This window comes from Primulina eburnea, chromosome 5, assembly GCF_022965805.1.
Source record: "Primulina eburnea isolate SZY01 chromosome 5, ASM2296580v1, whole genome shotgun sequence".
Taxonomy (NCBI): domain Eukaryota; kingdom Viridiplantae; phylum Streptophyta; class Magnoliopsida; order Lamiales; family Gesneriaceae; genus Primulina; species Primulina eburnea.
Window position 1 is genome coordinate 2468744 of NC_133105.1, and position 23675 is coordinate 2492418.

Genomic DNA, 23675 nt, shown 5'->3' on the forward strand with positions numbered 1-23675 from the left:
CCAAATCCAATGAGTTTGTGTTTAAATTGAATGATTCGAGTGAATTTGATTTAAATTCACACTTCAAAAGTACATTGTATTTTTTGGTTCATAATAAGAATGAATAATTTAAAAATTTTTATGTTAGCTAATCATATTTTTTTTCTTCAATTTCAAATTTATTTCTCAATCTAATAATTTCAAATCTATATATTTCAATTGCTTTAATTTAATTTGAAGTCTTTTTACAAATTCAAATCCATCAATTCAAACACAACCGCGAGAGTGACAATTATTTTTTCGAATTGAACACAGAAACAGCCAGCTAAAATTGCACTAAATCCATAATTTCATTTTCTAAGGATAGTAACAATGTGCAAGAGAAAGAAGCATCAGGAAAAGAATATTAAGAACAGTTTGATTTATAAAATTTTGATTTTAGCATTCTCGGAAAATATGAATTTTACATAAGTTTGTGTGTTGATTGATGGATTTATTTCAATTTTTTTAATATATCAAAGTCAAGTGGATTTCAAATATTTTAATAACCAAGTTATATATATTTAATAGATATTGTGATGTAGTCCATATACATCAAAGAAGTAAAATAAACGTCGTTTGAAATTTATTTTTCTAACTTTTTATCAAATCATTATATCTAAATACAATATAAGATAATTGCATGTTTATATATACGATTATTAATATTTAGTTTTTATTAAAAAAAATAAAAATATGAGATTAAATTTAATTTATATAGATCAAATAACTTAATTACATAATTGAATGTGTTCGTGTGGTAGACGATTTGAAAATTTAATATCAATTTACACTAGAGTTCTACATGGTTCCGGTGTGATATCTTATATATATAGGAACAGCGGTTTAATCGTGAGTGCGTAGTTTTGGTTCCGATTTTGAAACACCACCGAAACTGAAACCTTCTGTGTATACAACTGGGAATATGCCATGAAAGTAATCTGGATTCTGTTAGCAAATTAGGTGTTAAGATTGGAACTTGGACCTAACTCAATCCCAAAAGCTAGCTCAAAGGGGGAGGATTGTCCAATCCCATATATACCACTCAAAAGTTATTTATCCAACCGATGTGGGACAATTAACACACCCCCTCACGTCCAGGAATAAACATCTGGAGCGTGTAGTTTACAAATGACCCAATTATGAGCAGAACGGGTGGCCTAATTATAGGCAGTCCACGCTGATACCATGTTAAGATTGGAACTTGGACCTAACTCAACCCCAAAAGCTAGCGCAAGAGGGGAAGATTGTCCAATTCCATATATATCACTCAAAGGTTATTTATCCAACCAATGTGCGACAATTAACACTAGGAACCTTTATTCGTACCCATCATTCCAGATTCTCCATTCTACTTTATGGAAGACTTCAGTTCTTGATCGCTTGTTAGTTCTCTGTCTCTGCTTGATCATTCCCAAGTCCTTTCTGGTCGTTCTATTCTAGAAATCTCAGCTTTGTCTCGTTTATCGGAGTTTCTAGTGTTTTGTTGCTGGTATTTTGTTGTATATGTAAAAAATTTTAAATTAGACATCACCCACAACGATCTACCCTTTGCGGTGGTGGATTTTGGACAGGGTTGAGCGCAAGATTTAATTTTTTTCCCATTGAAGTGATCATTGGACTCCTCGTGAGACCTATCCCTAGTTTGCCCCGAAAGTGGCTTACGTTGTTCTAATGGAAATTTGGCAGCACATCAAGCCATTTTTTTTCCAAGAACCTTTTTGAGCTCAAGGAGACCGTAATCTCAGTAGACCAATTCATAAAGAGATGCAAGTTCTGCAGAATATCCTGTTCAAATTTCAATATTTACAATGAGAAATCGACAGTGGCTACTCAAATGAGATAGAATCTGTTGTGCTCTTTAAGGTTTTTCAAGAAGGTATCTCCAATCTGTGAAAAACAGCTGGATAGCCGATTCGAGCTTCCACATAAACTTCGAAGTGATAAATAAATTCATAGTTTTTTTAAAAAAATCATAACCTCCAACTTATGGAGCGTAGCAAAATTGAGAATTGATGGTATTAAGTTTATATAAATCAAAGAGAAATACCACCAAAGTTTTATCAAAATGGGCCGTACTACCATGTATGAAGACAGTCATCGTGTCTATATTAGGGTCGGTTGGCGAGTTTTTCGAGCTGTCTCGAAAAATATTTGATTTATATTTGAATTTATCAAATTCGATCTAATCTCGAACATGTTCGATCTTTTTTCGAACCATACTCAAACCCAAATTATTTTGTTCGATTGTTCGCAAAACTTGATATTTTATTAATATAATTATATATTAAATAAATAAATTTCTAATCTTTCGAATACTTATTTTCGAACAATAGTCTGAATAAAACCGAACTCGAATTCGTATGTAACACGATTCGTCTAATTTTTGGATTTATTTATCTGTTTTTTTTTTTGGGAAAATCATGGAAATTTGGTTTGTTAGTAAGACGGGTGAGGAGGATTTCCAAATTTAATTTATACAGACCGGTCCCGTTTGGCAAGCTTTAAAAATTAAACCTTCTTCATCTAAACCTCCGAAAAAGACAGGAAAGAGAGATTATAAAAAGAATTATACTAGACCGATCCCCGATCAAAATTTATGATTCCGTTCATGCTCTAAAATATAGGTAGTGATAAAACTGAATTCAAAAGGCACGATTAAATAAGGCCATGAACGTGTACATATGAAAATTCACATTTCAAGAAGCTATCTCTGCCAGACGAGACCTGCGAATAACCTTAAAAAACCTACATGATCCTCATCCCAGCAACTCATCCACCTCTGTCTTTCGAAATGGATCGACTTGAGTAAGCAGATTAGACATCGCCTTATCTGGGTAAATGTCGTCAGCCTTCATCCTCTCAGTGAAGCCATAAGCTGGGGACTTGGCATTTGTGTATGCCCGAACAAGGGACTGATACTGTTGGAGTCTTGAGAAATAGCCAGCTTGTCTCATCTTTTGGAATATCTTCTCAGCGTTGTGTATATCTCCCCTGTTCGCATATTGATCCATTACAGCTAAGAAAGAAGTGAACATTGGTCTCCCTTTGTTCCTTACATGAGCGGCATCAAGAATTTTCTCCGCTTTTTCCACTTCTCCTGCATCAATATAGAGTTTTACAAGTGAATCCAAAGTCGATGGCCAAATAGTGGGACAAGTTTCAGCCATTCGCCGCACCAGTTCCTTTCCTTTCTCTATCATTTTACGATCTGTGTAAACCTTGAGTAGAACGGAAAAATGTTTCGAAGCTGGTTTCTTCAACATTTTCAACATTTTTTCGAAAGTTTCCTCGGCATCTGCAATCCTATCGAGCTCTCCCCAAGCTACAATAGCGGCCATGCACTCTTCCAATCCAGGGTTAGACTTACAAACTTCCCATAGCCGATCAACTTCATCAGCCCTTCTGAGAGAAGCATAAATAGGGAGAAGTGTTTTACACACCCAACGGTTTTTTTGAATGTTTTCTCCTTCCATCTCTTTTAACACAGCCTCAGCTTTGTTTTTCAGCCCGTTAGCAGCATAGTGCCGCGCAAGAGATGCTTGAATTCGAGTATCAACTTCCAGGCCTTCGGCCTTCATTGTCTCGAGAACATGTTCCATACCCGATATATCTTTACATAACCCCTTGATATCAATCAGAAGTTGGTATGTGAAAAGGGATGGCTTAATATTTTCTTTCTCCATCAACAACAGAACATCGGCAATTTTTTTCTTATTGGTTCTCTTGTACAGAATAAGCAGCTGGTTGCAAGTAAAGGTTGTCAAGGGGAATTTCAAATCCTTCATTCTATTGAAGACTTCCTCGGACTTCTTCACATGTGTTGTTGCGACACAGTTAGCCAATAATGTACGGTAGACGTGTTCCCCTCTGAAGGATTCAGGTATCTTATTAATGTAGTCATCTGCTTGAAAAATACTACTTGCTTTGGCAATGAAATCAACATGAGAAGCATAATCTCTCTCCAGAAAATCGAGATGCTTTGTTGACTTCAACCATTCTGAAAGCTGTACAAAACGAGTTTAGACGTCAGTACCAGTAGAATAGGAAAAAAAAGAATAGAATCAAAGTACCAACACAATATCCAAGAAAAAAGCACGCATTTCAAGAAGGTAAAAGTATAACATCACTTATAGAATGCAAAACGTTATTTTGCAAACAAATTAGGAACAAAGAAGAAAGAAGAGTAGCTTTAGATTCATATAGACAACTAAGTCTTCAAAAACAGTTAATACAATGTGACAGCAAGTACAAAAGCGAGAAAGGTATAATATACTTTTGACATGAACTTCCTTTACTGTGTAAGTTTGTGGATCTTATATAGGAGTAAAATAACCCTTAATCCTATAAACATATTGAATGTTAAGACTCAACTAAGGCCAGATTTCCTTTAACTGCTTCCAGCCATTCCAGCTTTATGCAGCAAACCAAAAAACTTAACTACAATCTCGTAATAACATGTGACAATATAAGTTCACTAGCTTAGTTTGGTTATATTTATCATGAATGGGCTTTTTCTGAGCATGCATTGGCTATAGGGGAATGGATAACAAAGAAGCAGGCCTATAATCTTTCATGAGGTCTAACTCAAATCAATAGATCGAGTACAGCAAGTAATAACACAGAAAAGGCTACCTTACTCATCATCACGCAATATAGGCCTTTGCATCAAAGCGTACAAAAATTAACAAGACCGAGATGATGGTTACACAAAGGAAAATGAGGCAACAGAAGAATTAAAATAAAACCTTCAAGGCCTTTAAGAACAATTTCCTTTTTCGAAGATGAAGAAAGGTCGATGTCACTTCTTTTCTTGTCACTTCTCTTCCTTCCTCAACCCATTTATCCAGAACCTTGTGAATAGTTAAAGGAGGGGCAGCTAGAATAGCCTCAGTCATAGGCGATGTAGCTCTTGTTTTTGAATATTTTTTCTCTCCACCATCAACCTCAGTACCTATTTCCAAAAACGCATTATTCGTATAAGTAGCAGCAGAATCCTCTTCAGATATCAACTGATCATCAATGTTTTCATCACCAGATAAAGCTTCTTGAGTAGCATCAGTAGGACCTTCAAGTTCAGAAAAACCATCCTCCAAGTCATCACCGTTTTCTCCACTCTCAGTACCGGCCTGTGAAGAAAATGTGTGTACAGCCGTGTATAACTTTGAACTGGATGATGTGCTACAGAATTTAGTAGAAGATAAGGTGTGTACAGCCATGTATAACTTTGAACTGGATGATGTGCTATAGAATTTAGTAGAAGACAGCAGACCATCAATTAATACTTCAGACTCAGCAAATACAGGATTATAACGGCCCAGAGAACAACTTGCAATTTCTGATTTTGTGAAGAAAATTTGTGTTCCCCGTAGGCTGAATACACGATTCCTGAATCACAAACACTGTGTATCGTAAACAACACTAAAACAAGAGGATTAAAAAGAACACAAGCAATTCTAAACGACACCAGGAACAAAAAAAGATAGTTACATTATATAAGAGCAATTATGTCACACCAAATGGAATTCAGCCAGGTTCGAAAAGTCATGCCCAGAAAAGTACCACGTTGGTAAAGCGAATGTAACATCATTAATTATGTGTTCATAAGAAGAAACAGATTCCAAACAGCAGCACCATATCCATGGTGCCAAAGTGTATACTGCCCTCGGTTTTTCTAACTTAATCCTTCCCTTAGCTATCATTTATGATAGAGAGAACATTCAGGAAACAGTAGTTACTCCTTTCATACTAGGTTTCCACAGTAACAAATCTTACATTTCAAAAAATATCCTCGTAGGAATTTCACCAACAAATTTTCACATACAGTAAGTATATATATCCAAAATTATATATATCAAGAACGGTTTCAATTAGGGGAAGGGGGTAGATGACCTCCAGGACAGAACCATCACTAAATAGGTGATACTAAAACGTGCATTTGAAATTTTCTTTCTGCTATTGCTTTTTCCTACTGGCAAAAAATACAACTCAACTAACTGACAATACAACCTGACTAGATCACACAGGAACACTCCAAGTTAGCTTTTTTTACCTGTCTAACATAATCATCAAATGGAAACAAAAATTTCACCATAACTAACCTTCCAGATACAAAAATACTACATCATCCACCCGATTCTGTAAGCATAACAAAAGTATTTGTACAGCAGATGCATGAGTAAAATCTAACATGTGCAGCATATAGCACAAACAGTAAAATGGCACCACAAACTTTGAAGTCAACCAAGACAGTCAAGCTCAAAACAATAGTTCACATAACTTTTCTTTGCTACCTTTAATAGCCCACTACAACACCAACGCGCAATTAACAAATAAGAAAACCCAATCATCATAACTGAAATGCATCACAAATATATCAAAAAATTAACTCCCGTGGATAAGAAATGCAGAAAAATGGAGCAAAAAAAAACATAAATCTTCACTCACACAAAAACACTGATCAAAGCAATATAAAGTAAAATGAATTACTTGAGATGAATGGAGGCTCTACGAAGTGCCCACATACTATATTCCGATGTTCTGAACTTGGCTCTGAAGTAGAACAATAACTGAAATGGAAATGGTAATGGTACTGGGATTGGGTACGGAGAGAAATTTCTAAACCCTAAACCCTTGGCAAACAGACCTCGAAATTTGGATTCAAAGGGAGTGAAATTTTCAAATGACTCTCTTAATTTAAAATAATATCATATTGACCCCTGACGTTTGTAGAACTGCAATATGACCTCTCCTTATTTTTTCAGCTTTACATATAACACAGTTCAATTTATTGTTTTTCCCAAGTTTACATTTAAAATAAATCAACATATGAAATTATTTAAAGGGGATTTTAATTAGAGTAGGTAATTTGTGAGACGATCTCACGAATCTTTATCTGTGAGACTAGTCAACCTAACAATATTTACGATAAAAAGTAATACTCTTAGCATAAAAAGTTATAATTTTTCATTGATGATTAATTAAGAAATTCGTCTCACAAAATACGATCCGTGTGATCGTCTCACATAAGTTTTTGTCTTTTAATTATTCTATTTTTATATGTCTATGCAAAAGAAATTCACATATTTTCCTATAATGAATATTTATCTTAATAAATTATCGTTTATTTAATTTGTAATGATTCTTGACCTCCTAAGATATCATCAAAATGAATTTTCTTCAAACATTTTTTTATTTATGATTTTTATTCAAAAAAAATTGCAAAATGACCTTTTCTAACATACATGAAATACAAAAACTAATTAGAGACAGAGACATAGTTAAATAATCTGGAAAAACATTTTTTTTTCTTTACGAAAGACCTAAAGCTTAAGGGTAAAAATTTATGTGAGACTGTTTCACGGGTCGTATTTGTGAGACGGATCTCTTATTTGGGTCACTCATGAAAAAGTATTATTTTTCATGCTAAGAGTATTATTTTTTATTGTGAATATGGGTAGGATTGATCCGTCTCACAAATTATGATCCGTGAGACGGTATCACATAAGACCTACTCAAGCTTAAGAGTGTATAGAGCAGATAGGCGGAAATTTCAATGAGATTTGAACGCTTCTCCTAACAGACCTCCCGCAATCTAAGGCTTCTCCATCTTCCTTTCATCGCAATCCAACCACACACACTCACATCGGCCCACTCTTGTTTATTCATACTTCTCCATCTAACAAACCTCCATTTCATTCTCTGATTCAATGGCTTCTTCAGGTGCAACGCTGCCAGGGAGATCAGCTTCCGATTATAGCGAAGTACAGGCCAGCCGCCTAGAAATCTCCCTCCCATTGCCGGAGGTTCTCAGGAAGCCCTTCAATGTTGTCGACGGGCCTCCAAGTTCAGCCGCAGGAAATCCAGGTTTTTATTTTTTGTTGAAACCGTGCTTGTGAAGGAAGTAACTTTAAATGCTGTCTGCTTTTACCAAATAACAGTTTTAGTAGTATATATTGTGATGTTTAGGATAGTGGTGATTGAAGTCGGGAATCGTTTGTGTTTATGGAATAAATAAGCTATTGTCATGAATTTCCAAAAACAACTTGCACTTTCAGTCATTTTTCCATAGATTGGTAAGACTGACTTCACTTGAAAAATAATTAGTTAGCTCGCAGAATTAATGTGCATGAAAGACATGCATGAAACCTTGTGGCCTGTGTTAATGAATAGTATAACCTAAAATCATTTTTCATTATCAAAAGAACACGTATGTATTTGAATATTAGAGATGACTTAAAGAGCAACTAATATCTGCATGTCAGCATACAGCTCTTTGTCTCAAGAAGATAAAACAAATGTTTACAAACCCAACATGTAACAAAGGAAATTCACTAGCATTCTGCAATTCATATGCTTTAAGAAATTCGGCATTTACCTCTGGAGCAGATGTATCAATCAACTATAATGAATTAAATTAGAGAATGAAGATTTTGATTTTTAGGTTATAAATGCATGAGAATAATTAAAGAAGTGTCTATCTAGAAGTTGATGTTAAAAATATTTTTAAAATTTTTTCTTGAGAAATATTGATGCATCGACTTCACTGTTTCTATAGACGAAATTGCGAAGCTTTTCCCTAATCTCTTTGGACAACCATCAGCAATGCTTGTTTCCGGTGATTCATCTAACACTCCTTCCGACTTAAGCTTAAAGATTGGTGTTGTCCTCTCTGGAGGACAAGCTCCTGGTGGGCATAATGTGATATCTGGTCTCTTTGGTGAGCTTCTTAATTTCTGAAATTAAAAAATATTGATAACTTATGTCATAAAATAGGTCACTTCAAGTTTTTGTGAAGGTCTTTTTCTTAGATTATTTGCAGGATAGGACAAAAGGTAGCAAATTGTACGGTTTTAAGGGGGGTCCAGCAGGGATTATGAAGTGTAAATATGTCCAACTGACCACCGACTTTGTTTATCCTTATCGAAACCAAGTAAGAATCTTTACCTTTTGATTTTACTAAGGTTTTTAAGTAAACTTTCCTCGTCCCTTTGATTTTACCAATTTTCATCCACGGTAAGACAATATCTCAACAGCTATCTTCTTTGGATTTCTATCTTCTTACGAAACAAAATTATGTCACCTGTGCATGAACTCCTTCCTCTGAGATTTTTCTTGATTTATTTTCCACTGTCTTTATATTTCATATCTCGACATTTACTCCATTGCAACTTTGACGTTCATGAAACAGGCTTTATATAGTATAATGCTAGTTCTATTTAACCGTTGAACTAAAACAACTCATGCTCATGGTTAATGAGAAAATTTTACGTAAATCATTGTCACAAGGAAAATATACATGTAAATCTGTGAGGTTGGACAGTGCTTTTACATGCCATGATTATCTTCTTGCTATATTTATTATTTTAGTTTTCTTTTGTTGGAGGATGTCTAGATCATGCAAATTTAAACATTTTAACATATTGTTTTCTCTTGCAGGGCGGCTTTGACATGATTTGTAGCGGGAGAGACAAAATAGAAACCCCTGAACAAGTAGATAATCAGTATCCCATTTTATTTACACAAGTTTTGTATATTTCATAAACCATCAAGGGTACTTTTTACATCAGCGATGACACAAATATTGGAGCTAGCATTCTATAAAATCGCCGATGGTTGTAAGTAAGGCACATGGAAATATATGAACAATAGCCACATTGAGTTTTTGGAACCAAAATAAACTCATATTGCCAACAATCAAGTTACATCAAGTCGTGTCTGCATGATATAATATATGTAACACAATTGCTTTATAAACCTTGTCGTTGCGGAGTCCTAACGAGCCTATGTATATGTTGTCCCTAAAATCATCGGTTTAACCATCTTAGAGAGATTCTAAATATTGTTATTGTTAGGTGGAATTTTTTTAAAAACGTTTGATGATTAGATAAAGAGTGTGGTAAATGATTAACTTATTAATTACACACTTTGTCATTTGCACCTTATGCCTACTGTTAAAGAATTTCCTATTTCAGTTTGTTCAATCGACATTCATTCATAAGTGCCTTTGATTGCGTCATATCACTAAATCCTTGTGGCCCAGTAACCAGCAGCCTAACACCTACATTATGTTTCCTCAGTTCAGCCAGGCAGAAGACACAGCAAAGAAGCTTGATTTAGATGGACTTGTAGTCATAGGAGGAGATGACTCAAACACTAATGCCTGTCTTCTTGCTGAAAATTTTAGGTCGGAATTATTCTCCTGGATAGTTATTTTTATTTCTGCTGCATGCAGCTCTGTTCAAGTCTAGTAGTTGAATAAGTACATTTCAGGGGGAGGAAACTGAAAACTCGAGTTATTGGATGTCCTAAGACAATAGATGGTGACCTGAAATGTAAAGAAGTTCCCACAAGCTTTGGATTTGACACAGCATGCAAGGTAAACATTATGTTGCAACAATTTCCGTACTTCTGATTCTTTTTGCTGCCAATAGAGGTGTACGACCTATCATCTCAGTGAGCATAGGAGTAGCTTTACGTGCATACAAGTCCTTGTTGGGAAAGTTTAAGCCATTGAGTTGTAACTACCATTTTGCCTTTTGATGTGAGAATCGTTCCTCGACCCTCAAATGAAACAGAATGCATTTGCACATATTTCCGAAATCCCTATGGGATGTGATTTAGGTTTTCGACATCCCTGAGAGGGACAATCACTTAGCCTTCTGATACATTTATAATAGACTCTTCCAGTTACGGGAATTGTAAATTAATCTTCTCTTAATTTGAACAACCGAGTCTAGAATTAACCAGTATCGTTCAATTGCAACATACCAGCTTGATGGCTATTCTAGTCATTTGAATGATGAGTGAGTGCTTCTCCACATGCTGACATTACGATTCATTGGCCTCTGTAGTTCCAAATGCAAAACTGATTTCAGATTAACCGATCTTCAGTTTGAGCCTGGATGTGATAAGTTACTTTGGATTTTAGAAAATTTTGAACATTTTGAATATGCTCAAATTTGTTCCTGCAGTGTTCTCTTTTGCCATCGTGACTCGTGAGTAAGTACCCTTTTTGAAGTGTTTTAAGTCACATTCTCCATTTATTCATGGATTACCAAATATATATAGATGATCTGTTTTTTAGCTTTGCCTTGTTTAACTACATCTTGAAGTGCGTGAATTTTATTTGATATTCTTTTATTCACCAAACTCACGTTTTTTTAAATGATGAAATGCTACTTAGACATGAAATTCTCTCATCCAGATACCCTTCCTTCTATTCTTTTCCAACCCCATGCTTGTCATTGTTTTCTGGTATTAGATATATGCAGAAATGATTGGAAATGTCATGCTAGATGCTCGTTCAACTGGAAAATATTACCATTGTAAGTTCTTTAATTGTGTTTAGTTCCACTGGAAAATTTTTCTGTAATTTGTGCCACAATTACAATCTTATTTAAGAAATGTCATGCATAGTTGTGAGGCTTATGGGCCGTGCTGCTTCTCACATAACACTGGAGTGCGCTTTGCAGACTCATCCCAATATAACTATAATTGGTGAAGAGGTATTATTCGGTTAAATTTTTTAATATTTTATATTTGATTGGCAACTGGAATTGTCGGAGTCATACAAATGGAATAAAAGCCAAAAAATCGAGTGGAGGGTGGTTAGGGAATTAATCAAAGGATTCTTGTGAAATTCATGAACATTTTCTTCTTCTTGCAGGTTGCAGCAAAGAAACAGACTCTGAAGAATGTTACAGATTATATTACTGATGTGATCAGTAAACGTGCGGAAGTTGGCTACAACTATGGGGTCATACTCATACCAGAAGGCTTGATTGATTTTATCCCAGAGGTTTGACTGCTGTTAGAGGCATATATATTGTCATCTTTAATAACTTCTTCAACTTGCTGTACCATCTAAAAACTATCGAGTCATTGAGGAAAAGTTATTATTTGCTAACATCACATTTTCTTATGTATCAGGTGCAACAACTGATCGCAGAGTTGAATGAAATTCTCGCTAATGATGTTGTTGATGAAGGTGGAATGTGGAAGAAGAAACTCAGGAGTCAATCTCACAGCCTCTTTGAACTTCTACCACCAGCAATTCAGGAGCAACTGCTGCTGGAAAGAGATCCACATGGAAATGTGCAGGTATTCATTGCTTTAATTATTGTCCCTTCATTTTACTCTAGTTCTCGACTTCTTTCCAAACCTTATTTAATAGATTTTGAGAGAATAACATGATAGTACTTCAGGCTATTTGTTCTTGATCATTTCATGCTTTAACATTTCATTTTAGGTCGCTAAAATAGAAACAGAGAAAATGCTTATCCAGATGGTTGAAACTGAATTGGAATCCAGAAAGAAGCAGGGTTTATACAATAAAGAGTTTAAGGGACAATCTCATTTTTTCGGGTAAGTAATCACTTTGTGCAATTGTGCTTATAAATTTTCGAAGTTTTATAGAATTAACCATCATACTGGGACTTTATCTGTCTCTGGGAATATTGTCAGAAAATAACAAAGGAACAGCGGCTATTTTACTTCTTGGTTTCATTTTTACTTTTCTTTTCCAGTTATGAAGGTAGATGTGGTTTACCTTCTAACTTCGACTCCAACTACTGCTATGCATTGGGTTATGCTGCTGGAGTACTATTGCATTCTGGCAAGACTGGTCTGATTTCCTCGGTTAGTTCTTCCCTCATCCATTTACTTCTCATTTTTCTCACCTTCGAATGGTATCTCTATTTCAACACCACTAATCAGATAATTCATACGTTCATAGAGCCTTATGTCTTCACTTTGCGTATGATTCAGGTGGGGAACTTGAGTGCTCCAGTTGAGAAATGGAGTGTAGGTGGAACAGCTTTGACTGCTTTGATGGATGTGGAAAGGAGACACGGTATCATAGCCTCCCATGAACTTGTATCTTGCAACACCTTGAGTATTCTTTTCTGTTTTATGATGATTATTGATCTTCCTCCAGGAAAGTTTAAACCCGTGATTAAGAAGGCAATGGTCGAACTCGAAGGTATATTTTATTGGATGTCATACATTTTTAACTGCTGTCATGTATCTTCCTGAGACTCGTGTCGAAGTTGGAGTAATTTAACACACCTCTGTGTTGCACCAGGAGCTCCTTTCAAAAAATTTGAATCCATGCGTGACGAATGGGCTACAAAGAATCGATATGTCAATCCAGGTATTCCAATCACAAATCATAATCCAATTCATTTTTAACACCACCTTCGTGTGTGCATTTAGCCAAGAAACACGAATTTTCTCTCACTCGTCGAAAATTTTAAGTCCATTTGTGCCATTGATCGATTGATTATTTATTTATTTCTACACGTCAAATGCTCCGTATAAAATACAGGCATGTTTTAGCAATCTGCACCATATTATTATCAAAGAATGATTAAAAACTTGAATAGTATGGAAATTTATATAATGCATTTGAACCTTGTATCTGGAATCTGTAACAGGTCCCGTTCAGTTTTCTGGTCCAACAGCAAATAACATCAATCACACTCTGATGCTGGAGCTCGGTACAAAGGCTTAGAATTCTCAGATATAGGATTCCTTATGGCTCACAGACTTGTTTGTTGAATTTTAGAGTGTCTCATCATTTTCTGAGAATGTGTGACCAAACATTTTTGTTTATTTTGGGATTCTTGGCAAATGCATTTTCATTTTTTTTTTCAAACAAAAAATACTGATGTAGCTCGAATTCAATATCTATTTCAACATGTCCCGAGTTTGTCCCTTCGTTTTATGAGTCATGCGCGCCCATGTCTCAAAAAGGTCTACACTGAATTTGCGCAGTAATTCATTGTGAATAGAATGTTGGAACAATGATTTGAAATGGAGACATTTTGTAGATTCGATAACCTGGTTTTATGAGACGGTTAGTAAGATGAAACATAATTATTCAACTGTAGAGATTCTAAAACTCTTGATGAAATTTCATGGCCGGTGCCAACGCATTAATTAATACATAATTTACGTATGCAAGTCATAATGTTCGTGCTCATCTAGATTGTGGTTGCGACACAAACTTGAGAAAAATAAGCAAAACGATGGTTTTTTTTTTGTCTGATCTCTCTAGAAAAAAAATTTCAACACCACAAAACTGTCTTCTCATCTATTATATTCTACTTTTGGGAACACAGAAAGAGTTTTTTAAAAAAATGACATCGAAATTGGCGTACCTCAGTGCATGCCAAAGGCGATTAAAAGAAACCGGAGTTCTTTTAGGCCTGAGAATATAAGTGGTTGATTAATATAATCAGCTTGGAGCTGCCAACTGAAACTAAGTGAAGAAAAAAATTACAAGTCTCAAAAATTGATGGGAATGCATGTATAAATCTCAGTACAATCAATGACTTTCTGAAGTATAAATAAGCGAGTCTTGAAGAACGACATTATTATATGGTATAAAACGACGTCCTGCTGCCATAGAAAATGATAATATCAAATCCAAACGGTTGCCAAGACTCAAACATTTCCCACGGCGACACGCTTGCACAAATCGCCAGACAATCTTGAAGTTGGAACAGCTTTCAAAGGTGTTTTCATGTAGATAACCAATCCCGGTTGCTCATTCATGTCTATATCTTCAGGCCCCATTCCTTCCGGCATAGTCCAAGTGAAATGGTGCAGCATGTGCCCCAACATGGACGTCACGAAGTTGATGGCGAGTTGCGCACCGGGGCAGATACGTCTCCCCGACCCGAATGGCAGTAACCGATAATCAGTGCCCTTCATGTCAATATCCTCCTCAAGGAACCTCTCAGGTCTGAATTCGAGGGGGTCCTTCCACACCTTAGGATCCCGAGCGAGGGACCAGAGGTTGACGTTCACGGTGGCTCCTTTGGGGATGTCGTAACCACCAATCTTGACATTGGAATTTGCCCTGTGAGGGAGTAATAAAGGTGTTGGAGGGTGCACCCGAAAGCACTCCTTCACCACGCATTGTAGGTAGGGGAGATTCGGGATGTCGGCTTCTGTCATGATACGATCCAGACCGATTACACGATCGAGTTCTTCTTGAATTTTTTGTTGAACTCTTGGGTTCCTCACCAACTCCGCCATCCCCCATTCCACAGTGATAGTGACAGTGTCCATTCCTGCTGACACCATATCCTGCATGATTTGATGCGCACATTTACAATGTCAATGTGTAAATATCATAGTCTTAATTACATAATAATGCTATGGCATATATCTACCACAGACTTCAGCAAAAGTGCTGCTAAAACCTTTAAAACCATTAAGTAGCTCAAACGCTAAATTCCGATCACAATGTTTTCCATATAAACAGCTACACAGGGTAATTGTTGATTTCTAAACGTAAACTTACCCAAAGGAGAGAAATAATGGTGTCGTCGCTGAGTTCATACTCCTTTTGAAGAGTTAGCAATGCATCCACGAAATGGCTCTTGGTGCTCCCGGTCTTCTTGCGTGCAAGAGTGTGTTCCTCCATTATCTTAATAGTGAAGTTATTCGCTATAGTGTCATGCTCGTCCAGTGCAGCGTTTTCAGACTTGAACAAGAACCTAAACCAGGGGAGGAAGTCTGAAAATGATTTCTTGGACCCCAACTTAATTGAATTGTCCAAAATGTATTTCAATTCTTGCCCCTGTTTGTCAACTACGCCATTTGAGTCCATAAACCTCTTTCCGAAACTCAATCTTGTAACGTGCAGGAATGCCGCCATTCCCATGTACTCCCGCAGCTCCAAAGCCTTTCCCTTATTTTCTGCAATACGACAACGAGGAATAACTAAATTGGCAGCCATTTGTGAAAAAACATAACAACTCATTCACACGAAGAGGCTGACAATATTCTGATTAAATTTATAAGATCTCCCACCGCGCGCATCCATATAACGTGTGCGTCACAATAGTAATAGATCCGGTGGGATCATTCTACTCGTTACATCTAAAAATGAAAGTACTGTTGCCCACTGAAATATGTTCAATTTCCAATTTCTACATGCAAGAATTTAAATCCAGGTTTCACAGTCCTGAAAACATATAATCCCTTGAGGTAGCCCGATATCAATAGACCTTCTAAAGAATCTATGGATATCAATACACCACCTTTCATGAACCACTATGCCCTCAATCATACCAAATCTACACAAAAAGAAGAAGAAAATTCAAGAGAGATAATCAAACCATCAAATTTCACAAGGATTCCTAAAGTTTTTCACCTCACTCTATGTACATAATCCAATGGGCAATGTTCTTCACAACAATACGCTTTTAAGTCCCACCTTCAAAAACACCTCCATTTAATAGCTCAAACGCCTTCAAGCAACAACCAGACACAATCTAATATATATATATATATATAAATATATATATATACACACACACACACATATATATATATAAGTTGAGTTTTTACTTAAAATAGTAAGTTCACGTCAAATGATAATTCTAAAAAAAGAATAAAATAGATTTACTGCAATAAATTATTGAAAACATTTAATTTTATTGATATTTTTTAAAACAAACTTCTCTATTTTCTTTTAAAAAAATTTGAATGTGAATTGAAGATATTTGAAAACATATATTTCAATTATTGTTTGCATTGATTATATCAATTCGGTCGAATTTGAATTTAATTCATTTTTATATCAATTTAAATGTAATTTATGAGTTATATGTTTTTTATTTTCTTTATTCAAATTGAAACTGAATTCCATTGAAAACGTAAACTACTTTAAAATTTTGCAATTACTATATAAATTCATTAATTTGGGATATGATTTTGTGTTACTATGATATATTTAGTTTTTATTATAAATTGTAAAAATAATTCATTCTGATTTCTGCATAATGTTCAGACAATCAATTTTTAACCAGAATAAAAATAAAATAATGAGTGCAATGTTCAATATCACTAGTGAGATAAATCATTCAAAATTACATTTGACACTTAAACTCTGATTAGTTTGTTGATACTATCTATCCGCATAGGAAATAAATACATAATTAAATTTGAATTTTTTTCAATTTATTTTTTAAAATTCAAATTTAAATTTGATGTTCCGAAAAAATAAACTACATTTTTTAACATGTCAGAAAAAATAATTACATTTTTAATCAAAATTTATTCATCTAACAAATAACAAAAAAATTGAATTTTTGACAAAGATTATTTATTGTTCACTGCTTTTTAATTTTTTTTTTAATATTTTTTTATTAATAACAGTTTCATTTAACTAACTAAATTAAATAAGTCAATTTACTAGTTTCACATGATAATATAAATAAATAAAAAACAAAAACAAACAGATCATCCACCACAAAAAAAAACTAGAGCATTATTGAATGATGATGATAAAACAAGCTGAACCAAGGAAAAGCCATAACCTTCCCCCCGTCACTCATGTGTGGATCAGATTCAGAGGCATAAAGCTCAGACCAATATGCTTCAAAAAGGGGAAAATAAAAAAGGATGATTCATTTCGCCACCAGCTAGCTAAATTTTTCATGATTAAAGCATTACCCAGACCGTAAACAGAAACCATAAAAAAAGTTTTGACAAAATCGATCCCATTACTACTTGAGAAAATAAAATGATGTATAAAGAAAGGGTCCACCCCAGAAAATGAAATATTTACCAGGCTTAATGCTGTCTTTGTAAATGGACTCAATCATGAAGGTAACCTCATCTTCTCTGATGGGCCTCAAAGCCTCCACCCTCTTCATCGAGAAAAGCTCAAGAGTGCACAATTTCCTAACCTTTACATAGTGAGGACCATAATCAGCCCATATCAAGTCCATGCCATTCTTGCTGAACCTTGAAATCGTTCTAGTCCTGTTCCTATAAGCCAGCTGCTGATCGTTGTCTTTCAAGACTTGTTTGGCTAACTCTGCCGAGTTAACCACAACATTTAGATGGGATCCGAGGTACACAGAAAAGATGGGGCCGTAGACTTGAGCCCACTCGGTGAAGCAGCGCACGAAGACGGGTTTGATGTCGTAAAGGTTCCCGACGATGGGGCGAGGACGTGGGCCGGGTGGGAGCTTGAAACGAAGCTGTTTGTTGAGTTTGTAACCTATAAAAATTGTGAGACATGCGATGATTAATATCAGTGGGAGAGCCATGGATGGACCAGAGATTCTAAAGTTCAGACTCAGGCTGTGTAAAATCGATATGGGTTGACTATATTATATTGGAAGTTGAAGCTACCTACTTCAAAATGGGTAGCTGAAGGCTAATGTTTTATTTATTTTTTATTACAAATTTTAATTCTTATTTATTTATTAGTTTTATTTCTCAATTAACTTTTCATTTTTTTTGGGGTGAAAATTAACTATTAAAACAAGCAAATCAAGGATCGATAATCACATGAAGTTTTTTTTAGGGTATTTATATCGAAGTTTTGAATATATGTAATTAAAACGTTGAATATTTAGAAAACAGAAAAATTCCAATACGGAACCTCAACTTTGAATTTTAAACATGAGTTTTTATTACCCTAAACGTGTTATTTCAACACAGGTATTGGGGAGAAAAAATCAAAAGAAAATGATGTTTGAAATAAAAAATTAAAATCTCAAAAAAAAATTAACTTGAATGTTCGATAAATATATTATTTTTTAATAAAATATATTTTAAAAAAATATTTGGATCTCTACAAAATGTTTGACATATTCGTCTGTATTGAACTAGTTGCATTCCCTTGACTATATCTACCTAAAAATAATTTAGAAGAAATGTTTCCAAATCCAGACACAGTGAGATTCGAAACTCATACGTCAGCATTCCCATTTATTGTTTTCATTACTCGCAGCCATTGGTCGATTGGTACCAACTAATTTGCTATTTAATTGAATAAGAATATAAATATTATTATTTTATGATGTCATGTCAATGAATATAATTCAGTTGAATTTGTCGAATGTTACGAGTTCCGACTTGGTAGTCAAAGTTCATAATTTATTAATTAAGTTCTTATTGGTGGGATTTTTTAATTCTAATTTATCTTACTATTTAATTAAAGTTTTATATATAAATATTTTATCACCCTTAACTAATAAAAAAATATGAAAAATAATTAATCTGAAAATAACAAAAATTATCGTATTTAGATAAATATTTCAATTGTTGGCGTGCAAAAGAACACTAGTTAGCATAATGAATTAATGGCATTTTGGGGGAATTTTGGTAACACGTCTAGGAATTGAAATTTTATCATAAGAAAAATTGAATACCTGATTTTAGGGCAATAATTTGTGAAAATATAAATATTTTAAATGGGGTTATTGGTAACTAATCCCCAACGTTTCGGCAATATTTTAGTCGAAAATAAATTCTGAAGGTAAATTTATAAATATTTTGGAAAAAATATTTTATGAATGTTGAACTTTCTAAAATATTTTAGTTGAAACTTGAATTCAATAAAGTATTTTTAGATTTATAAAACATATTTGCACCTTCAGGAAAAAATGTTCTGAATGTAAATCCGATTAATTTCATATTTTGTAAATATTTAGGGAAAAATTGTCCAATGTGGTCATTAAAGTTGTCAAATTCGGTATGGTCTAAAGATTTACGCAACCTATCAACTACTTGATGGTACGGTGCTCAATTTCTTAATTAAAAAAAGTTTAATTAATGAATATGATGGGAGCGAGGTGAAAACACGGCGGCCTAATAATTTATTCTCTCCAATTAATTAACTATCTATAAGTGAAAATACCATACAAATAAATAAGTGAGATAAAATAGTATTTTTTTAAGGAAAAAACGATTAACAAGAATCAAAGATAACACAACAGTTATATGTAAACATGCATGAATATGTTACCAAATCAACTATCAATTCTCAACAAAAAATAAACTTCAATAACAATCTGCATCAAACTCGGATAGACAGATGCCCCCGAGTTCGATTAGGAGTACCGAACTCGATTCGTTTACAACTCTATGTCACACGTTTGTATAAATTATCAGACAATCTTGGTGTGGCAATAGCTTGAATAGGAGTTCTCATGTAAGTGACAGTCCCAGGTTGCTCCATCATGTCCATATCTTCAGGCTTCATTCCCGGTCGTGGAGTCCAGGTGAAATGGTGCATCATATGTCCTACCATAGAGCTCACCAAAAATATAGCTAGCTGCGCGCCAGGGCATATACGCCTACCCGAACCGAAGGGAAGTAGCCGAAAATCGGTGCCCTTCATGTCTACATCCTCCTCAACAAACCGCTCGGGTCTGAACTCCAGAGGGTCTTTCCACACTGAAGGATCCCTAGCAAGGGCCCACACGTTGACACTAACAGTGGCTCCTTTCGGGACATCATAGCCACCGATCTTGACATTGGTACTGGCCTTGTGAGGGAGCATCAGTGGCGTTGGAGGGTGCATCCTAAAGCATTCCTTTATCGTGCATTGCAAGTAAGGGAGATTGGCTATATCCGATTCCGTCATGATACGGTCTGTACCAACCACACGGTCGAGCTCCTCCTGAATCTTGTGTTGAACCCTCGGGTTTCTAACCATCTCGGCCATCGCCCATTCCACGGTGATAGAAGTGGTATCCATGCCAGCGGAGATCATATCCTGCACAATTCGACATGGCATGTTAGGGCCAAAATTCGAGACATGCACAATAACTCATAATCAAGTAGACAATCTTGGACTAATGACTACCCAAAGGAGACTGATAATGGTGTCTTCACTAAGTTCATATTCCTTTTGCAGCGTTAGCAATGCATCGACGAAATGACTCTTGGTATTCCCCGTCTTCTGTCGTGCAAGAGTGTGTTCTTCCATGATCATTTTTGTAAATTTGTCAGTGCGAGCATTAACGTTCGCGAGTGCCTCATTGTCTTTGTTCAAGAACCGTAACAAAGGGATGAACTCTGCGAAGAAAGATTTTCTTGAGCTCAACCTAATCCCCTCGTGAAGAATTTCCTTCAATTCTTGTCCCTGTTCATCAACGACACCACTTTCGTCCATGAATCTTTTCCCGAAAGTGAGTCGCGTTATGTGAAGAAACGCCATCATTCCCAAGTACTCGCGCAACACCAAAGGTTTGCCCTTGTTTTCTGCAAGTAATAAAGCAGACGCATTGTAACATAGTATAATTTGTATCCATAATCCATCCGTTGTAATACTTCAGCGAACGTATCTACTGGAATCTGTCCGACTACTAAAATAGCGATCATAGAAATCCTACCGTTTTCAGTGACATTGAAATATAATATATTCATGTTTTCAATCAGATCCTAATACCATTCTCAATTTTGAAAAATTAATTTCACAGTATAAGCTTCTACAAGTAGTGTGAGCCACAAAAACAGTCGACAAATTATACTCTGCTCGCCAATCTGACATTTTTTGCAATTTATCCATACAACAATTAACCATATGAGAAGTGAGAACTATGTCCGAAATCGAGTAAGATCCATCAACTCAGATGCAACAAGAATGGAAAAACACCAACCGAGCAAAATCGAGAAAGTATCAAGGGTCAACTGCAAAAGAACATATAAAAAGGTATCAAAGCTATACCAGTACAGTCCTTGAAAATGGATTCAATCATGGCAGTGACCTCATCTTCTCTAATGGGTCTCAACGCATCAATCCTCTTCATCGAGAAAAGCTCAAGCGTACACAGCTTCCTAACTTTTACATAGTGAGGCCCATAATCTGACCAAATCAAATCCATCCCATTTCTGCTGACCTTCGCAATCTGCCTAGTCCTGTTCCTGTACGCCAGCTGTAGATCATTATCTTTCAAAACTTGTTTTGCAAGCTCAGGGGTGTGCACTATAACGCTGTGCTGCGACCCGAAGAACACGGAGACGATGGGTCCGTATACTTTGGACCAATCTTGGAAGCAGCGTACGAGAACTGGCTTGAAGTCGTACAGGTTCCCAACGATTGGGAGAGGGCGAGGGCCGGGAGGAAGCTTGAATTGGAAGCGTCGGTAGAGCTTGTAGGCCACGAAAACGGTGAGAAATGCGAGGATGAGAAGTGGTAGCGCCATTGATTGACTTTGGACGCAGAGCTTGAAGCTAAAGAGAGAGAAGGTTGTTTATGTACAAATTTAATTCCATGACATTGGATGTGTTTGGTGCTGGGAATAGTTGTCTTGTCACACCACTTTACTAAGTGAATTTTTATTATAGATTAATTTTATCGATATTTACAATAAAAAAAAATTTATAGACGAATCAAGCAAAAATTCGTCTCACACAATAATAATAATAATAATAGATCACACTAATGTTCACTGACGAGTCAATGAGGACAGGTGAACGTGATTATTCCTCGATTTTTAAATTTTATTGATCAGATGTTAAAAAATAATTATATTTTTTTCACTTTTTTTTTTTAATATTTGTTCATCATATCAAAACATTTTTAAATTTTTTTATCTCTCGTCTCTGTTTTTTTGCTCTCATGTTCAGGCCACGTGAAATAACATCATAAGAAAAATAAAAGGCACCAATATTTAAGAATAATAAAACATTTATGAAAATCTGAAATAAATAACCAAAGAACATCTTAGTTATCATAACTTGAATAATATCGTGGATTTTTATTTTTTGTATACGTAAATTTAAATTTAATATAATAAAGTATATAGATTTTAAAAATATATAAAAATAAAATCGATCACATCCAAGTTGGCACCAGTCGTGGACCTCCATCCGTAGTTTCGTTCCCATTGGAATTATTAAATTAAAATAATTAAAATACGAGTTATGTCTGCTTTTGCAAGCTGCTAGTGTCTGCTTTCAAGTTTCACCTACTTCCGTCCTATAATATATATAACAGTTTATCATAAAATTATTTTTGTTTTTTATTTAAATAAATAATTACTTTAAATGAATTTAATTTCGAATAATTCGAATATAAAAATTGAAATAGATTATCCTAGAATATTATGAAGCCCACGTGCTCGCCAACAACTTTAGTAGATATGGGGGGGTTAGGTATATGAATGAATTGCATGGCACTAATGTCAGCAGAAAATATTTTTTTTTCCTTCTAAAAATTCAAATTACATGTAATTTCCCAAAAAATTAATTTTGTCACTTAATTTTAAGTTTCTATTATGATTTATGTAGACCATTAAACTATGACAAAAAATTGTGTGAACGGTATCACGAGTCGTATTTGTGAGACAAATATCTTATTTGGGTCATCGATGAAAAATTATTATTTTTTATGATAAGAATATTATTTTTTATTGTAAATATCGGTAGGATCGACCCATCTCACAAATTAAAATCTGTGATACGGTCTCACAAGAGACTCACTCTTAAACTATTGTATTTATATAACATTGTTTTTAGAGTATTTCAGTCGACTGAGGCAAGTCAGTCTATTAATCTCCTGATAAATTTACTTGTTTTTATCATGTCGAAATCATTAGTCACGTGTTTTAATATTCTCACGAGTACATGGAAAATATTATTTGGAAGACATTCAGGTAGGGTTGAGAATTTTATTTATTTATTAGTTTACTTTTTATTTATTTATTAATTTACTTTTTAGAAATAAAAAGTGATGCTCGGAAAATATTATTGAAATTGAGAAATATCATTGATTACAAATCAATAAAAAAATTATCGGGTTCCCAAACAAAAAAATTTGGATGAGAAATAGTAAGAGATGTCAGTGAGTATGCAATGATGACAGTCGTTGCATCGAATGTTGTTTAAAATGATTT

The 23675-nt window shown here is 34.9% G+C and overlaps 4 protein-coding genes across 4 annotated transcripts; 1 reads left to right on the plus strand and 3 right to left on the minus strand.

The window, feature by feature from the left end:
• Positions 1-2604: 2604 nt before the first annotated feature.
• LOC140832245 (pentatricopeptide repeat-containing protein At1g80270, mitochondrial-like) lies at positions 2605-6677 on the minus strand. Its single transcript, XM_073196148.1, has 3 exons — positions 6508-6677; positions 4767-5406; positions 2605-4025 (listed from the first exon to the last, which is right to left on the minus strand). Exons 1-3 carry the CDS (start codon positions 6540-6542, stop codon positions 2778-2780), a joined length of 1923 nt encoding a protein of 640 aa, XP_073052249.1. The 5' UTR covers positions 6543-6677; the 3' UTR covers positions 2605-2777.
• A 969-nt stretch (positions 6678-7646) lies between these two features.
• LOC140831589 (pyrophosphate--fructose 6-phosphate 1-phosphotransferase subunit beta-like) lies at positions 7647-13651 on the plus strand. The gene is made up of 16 exons (XM_073195332.1): positions 7647-7884; positions 8576-8737; positions 8829-8950; positions 9457-9510; positions 10098-10204; positions 10291-10396; positions 11282-11345; positions 11437-11525; positions 11687-11818; positions 11950-12120; positions 12269-12384; positions 12546-12657; positions 12787-12871; positions 12956-13000; positions 13103-13171; positions 13455-13651. Exons 1-16 carry the CDS (start codon positions 7728-7730, stop codon positions 13529-13531), a joined length of 1668 nt encoding a protein of 555 aa, XP_073051433.1. The 5' UTR covers positions 7647-7727; the 3' UTR covers positions 13532-13651.
• Positions 13652-14188: 537 nt separating this feature from the next.
• LOC140832246 (cytochrome P450 98A2-like) lies at positions 14189-18165 on the minus strand. Its single transcript, XM_073196149.1, has 3 exons — positions 17606-18165; positions 15332-15729; positions 14189-15114 (listed from the first exon to the last, which is right to left on the minus strand). The coding sequence occupies exons 1-3, from the start codon at positions 18090-18092 to the stop codon at positions 14467-14469; spliced, it is 1533 nt and encodes a 510-aa protein (XP_073052250.1). The 5' UTR covers positions 18093-18165; the 3' UTR covers positions 14189-14466.
• Positions 18166-19751: 1586 nt separating this feature from the next.
• Positions 19752-22049, minus strand: LOC140832247 (cytochrome P450 98A2-like). The gene is made up of 3 exons (XM_073196150.1): positions 21506-22049; positions 20642-21039; positions 19752-20551 (listed from the first exon to the last, which is right to left on the minus strand). Exons 1-3 carry the CDS (start codon positions 21981-21983, stop codon positions 19916-19918), a joined length of 1512 nt encoding a protein of 503 aa, XP_073052251.1. The 5' UTR covers positions 21984-22049; the 3' UTR covers positions 19752-19915.
• Positions 22050-23675: the final 1626 nt, after the last annotated feature.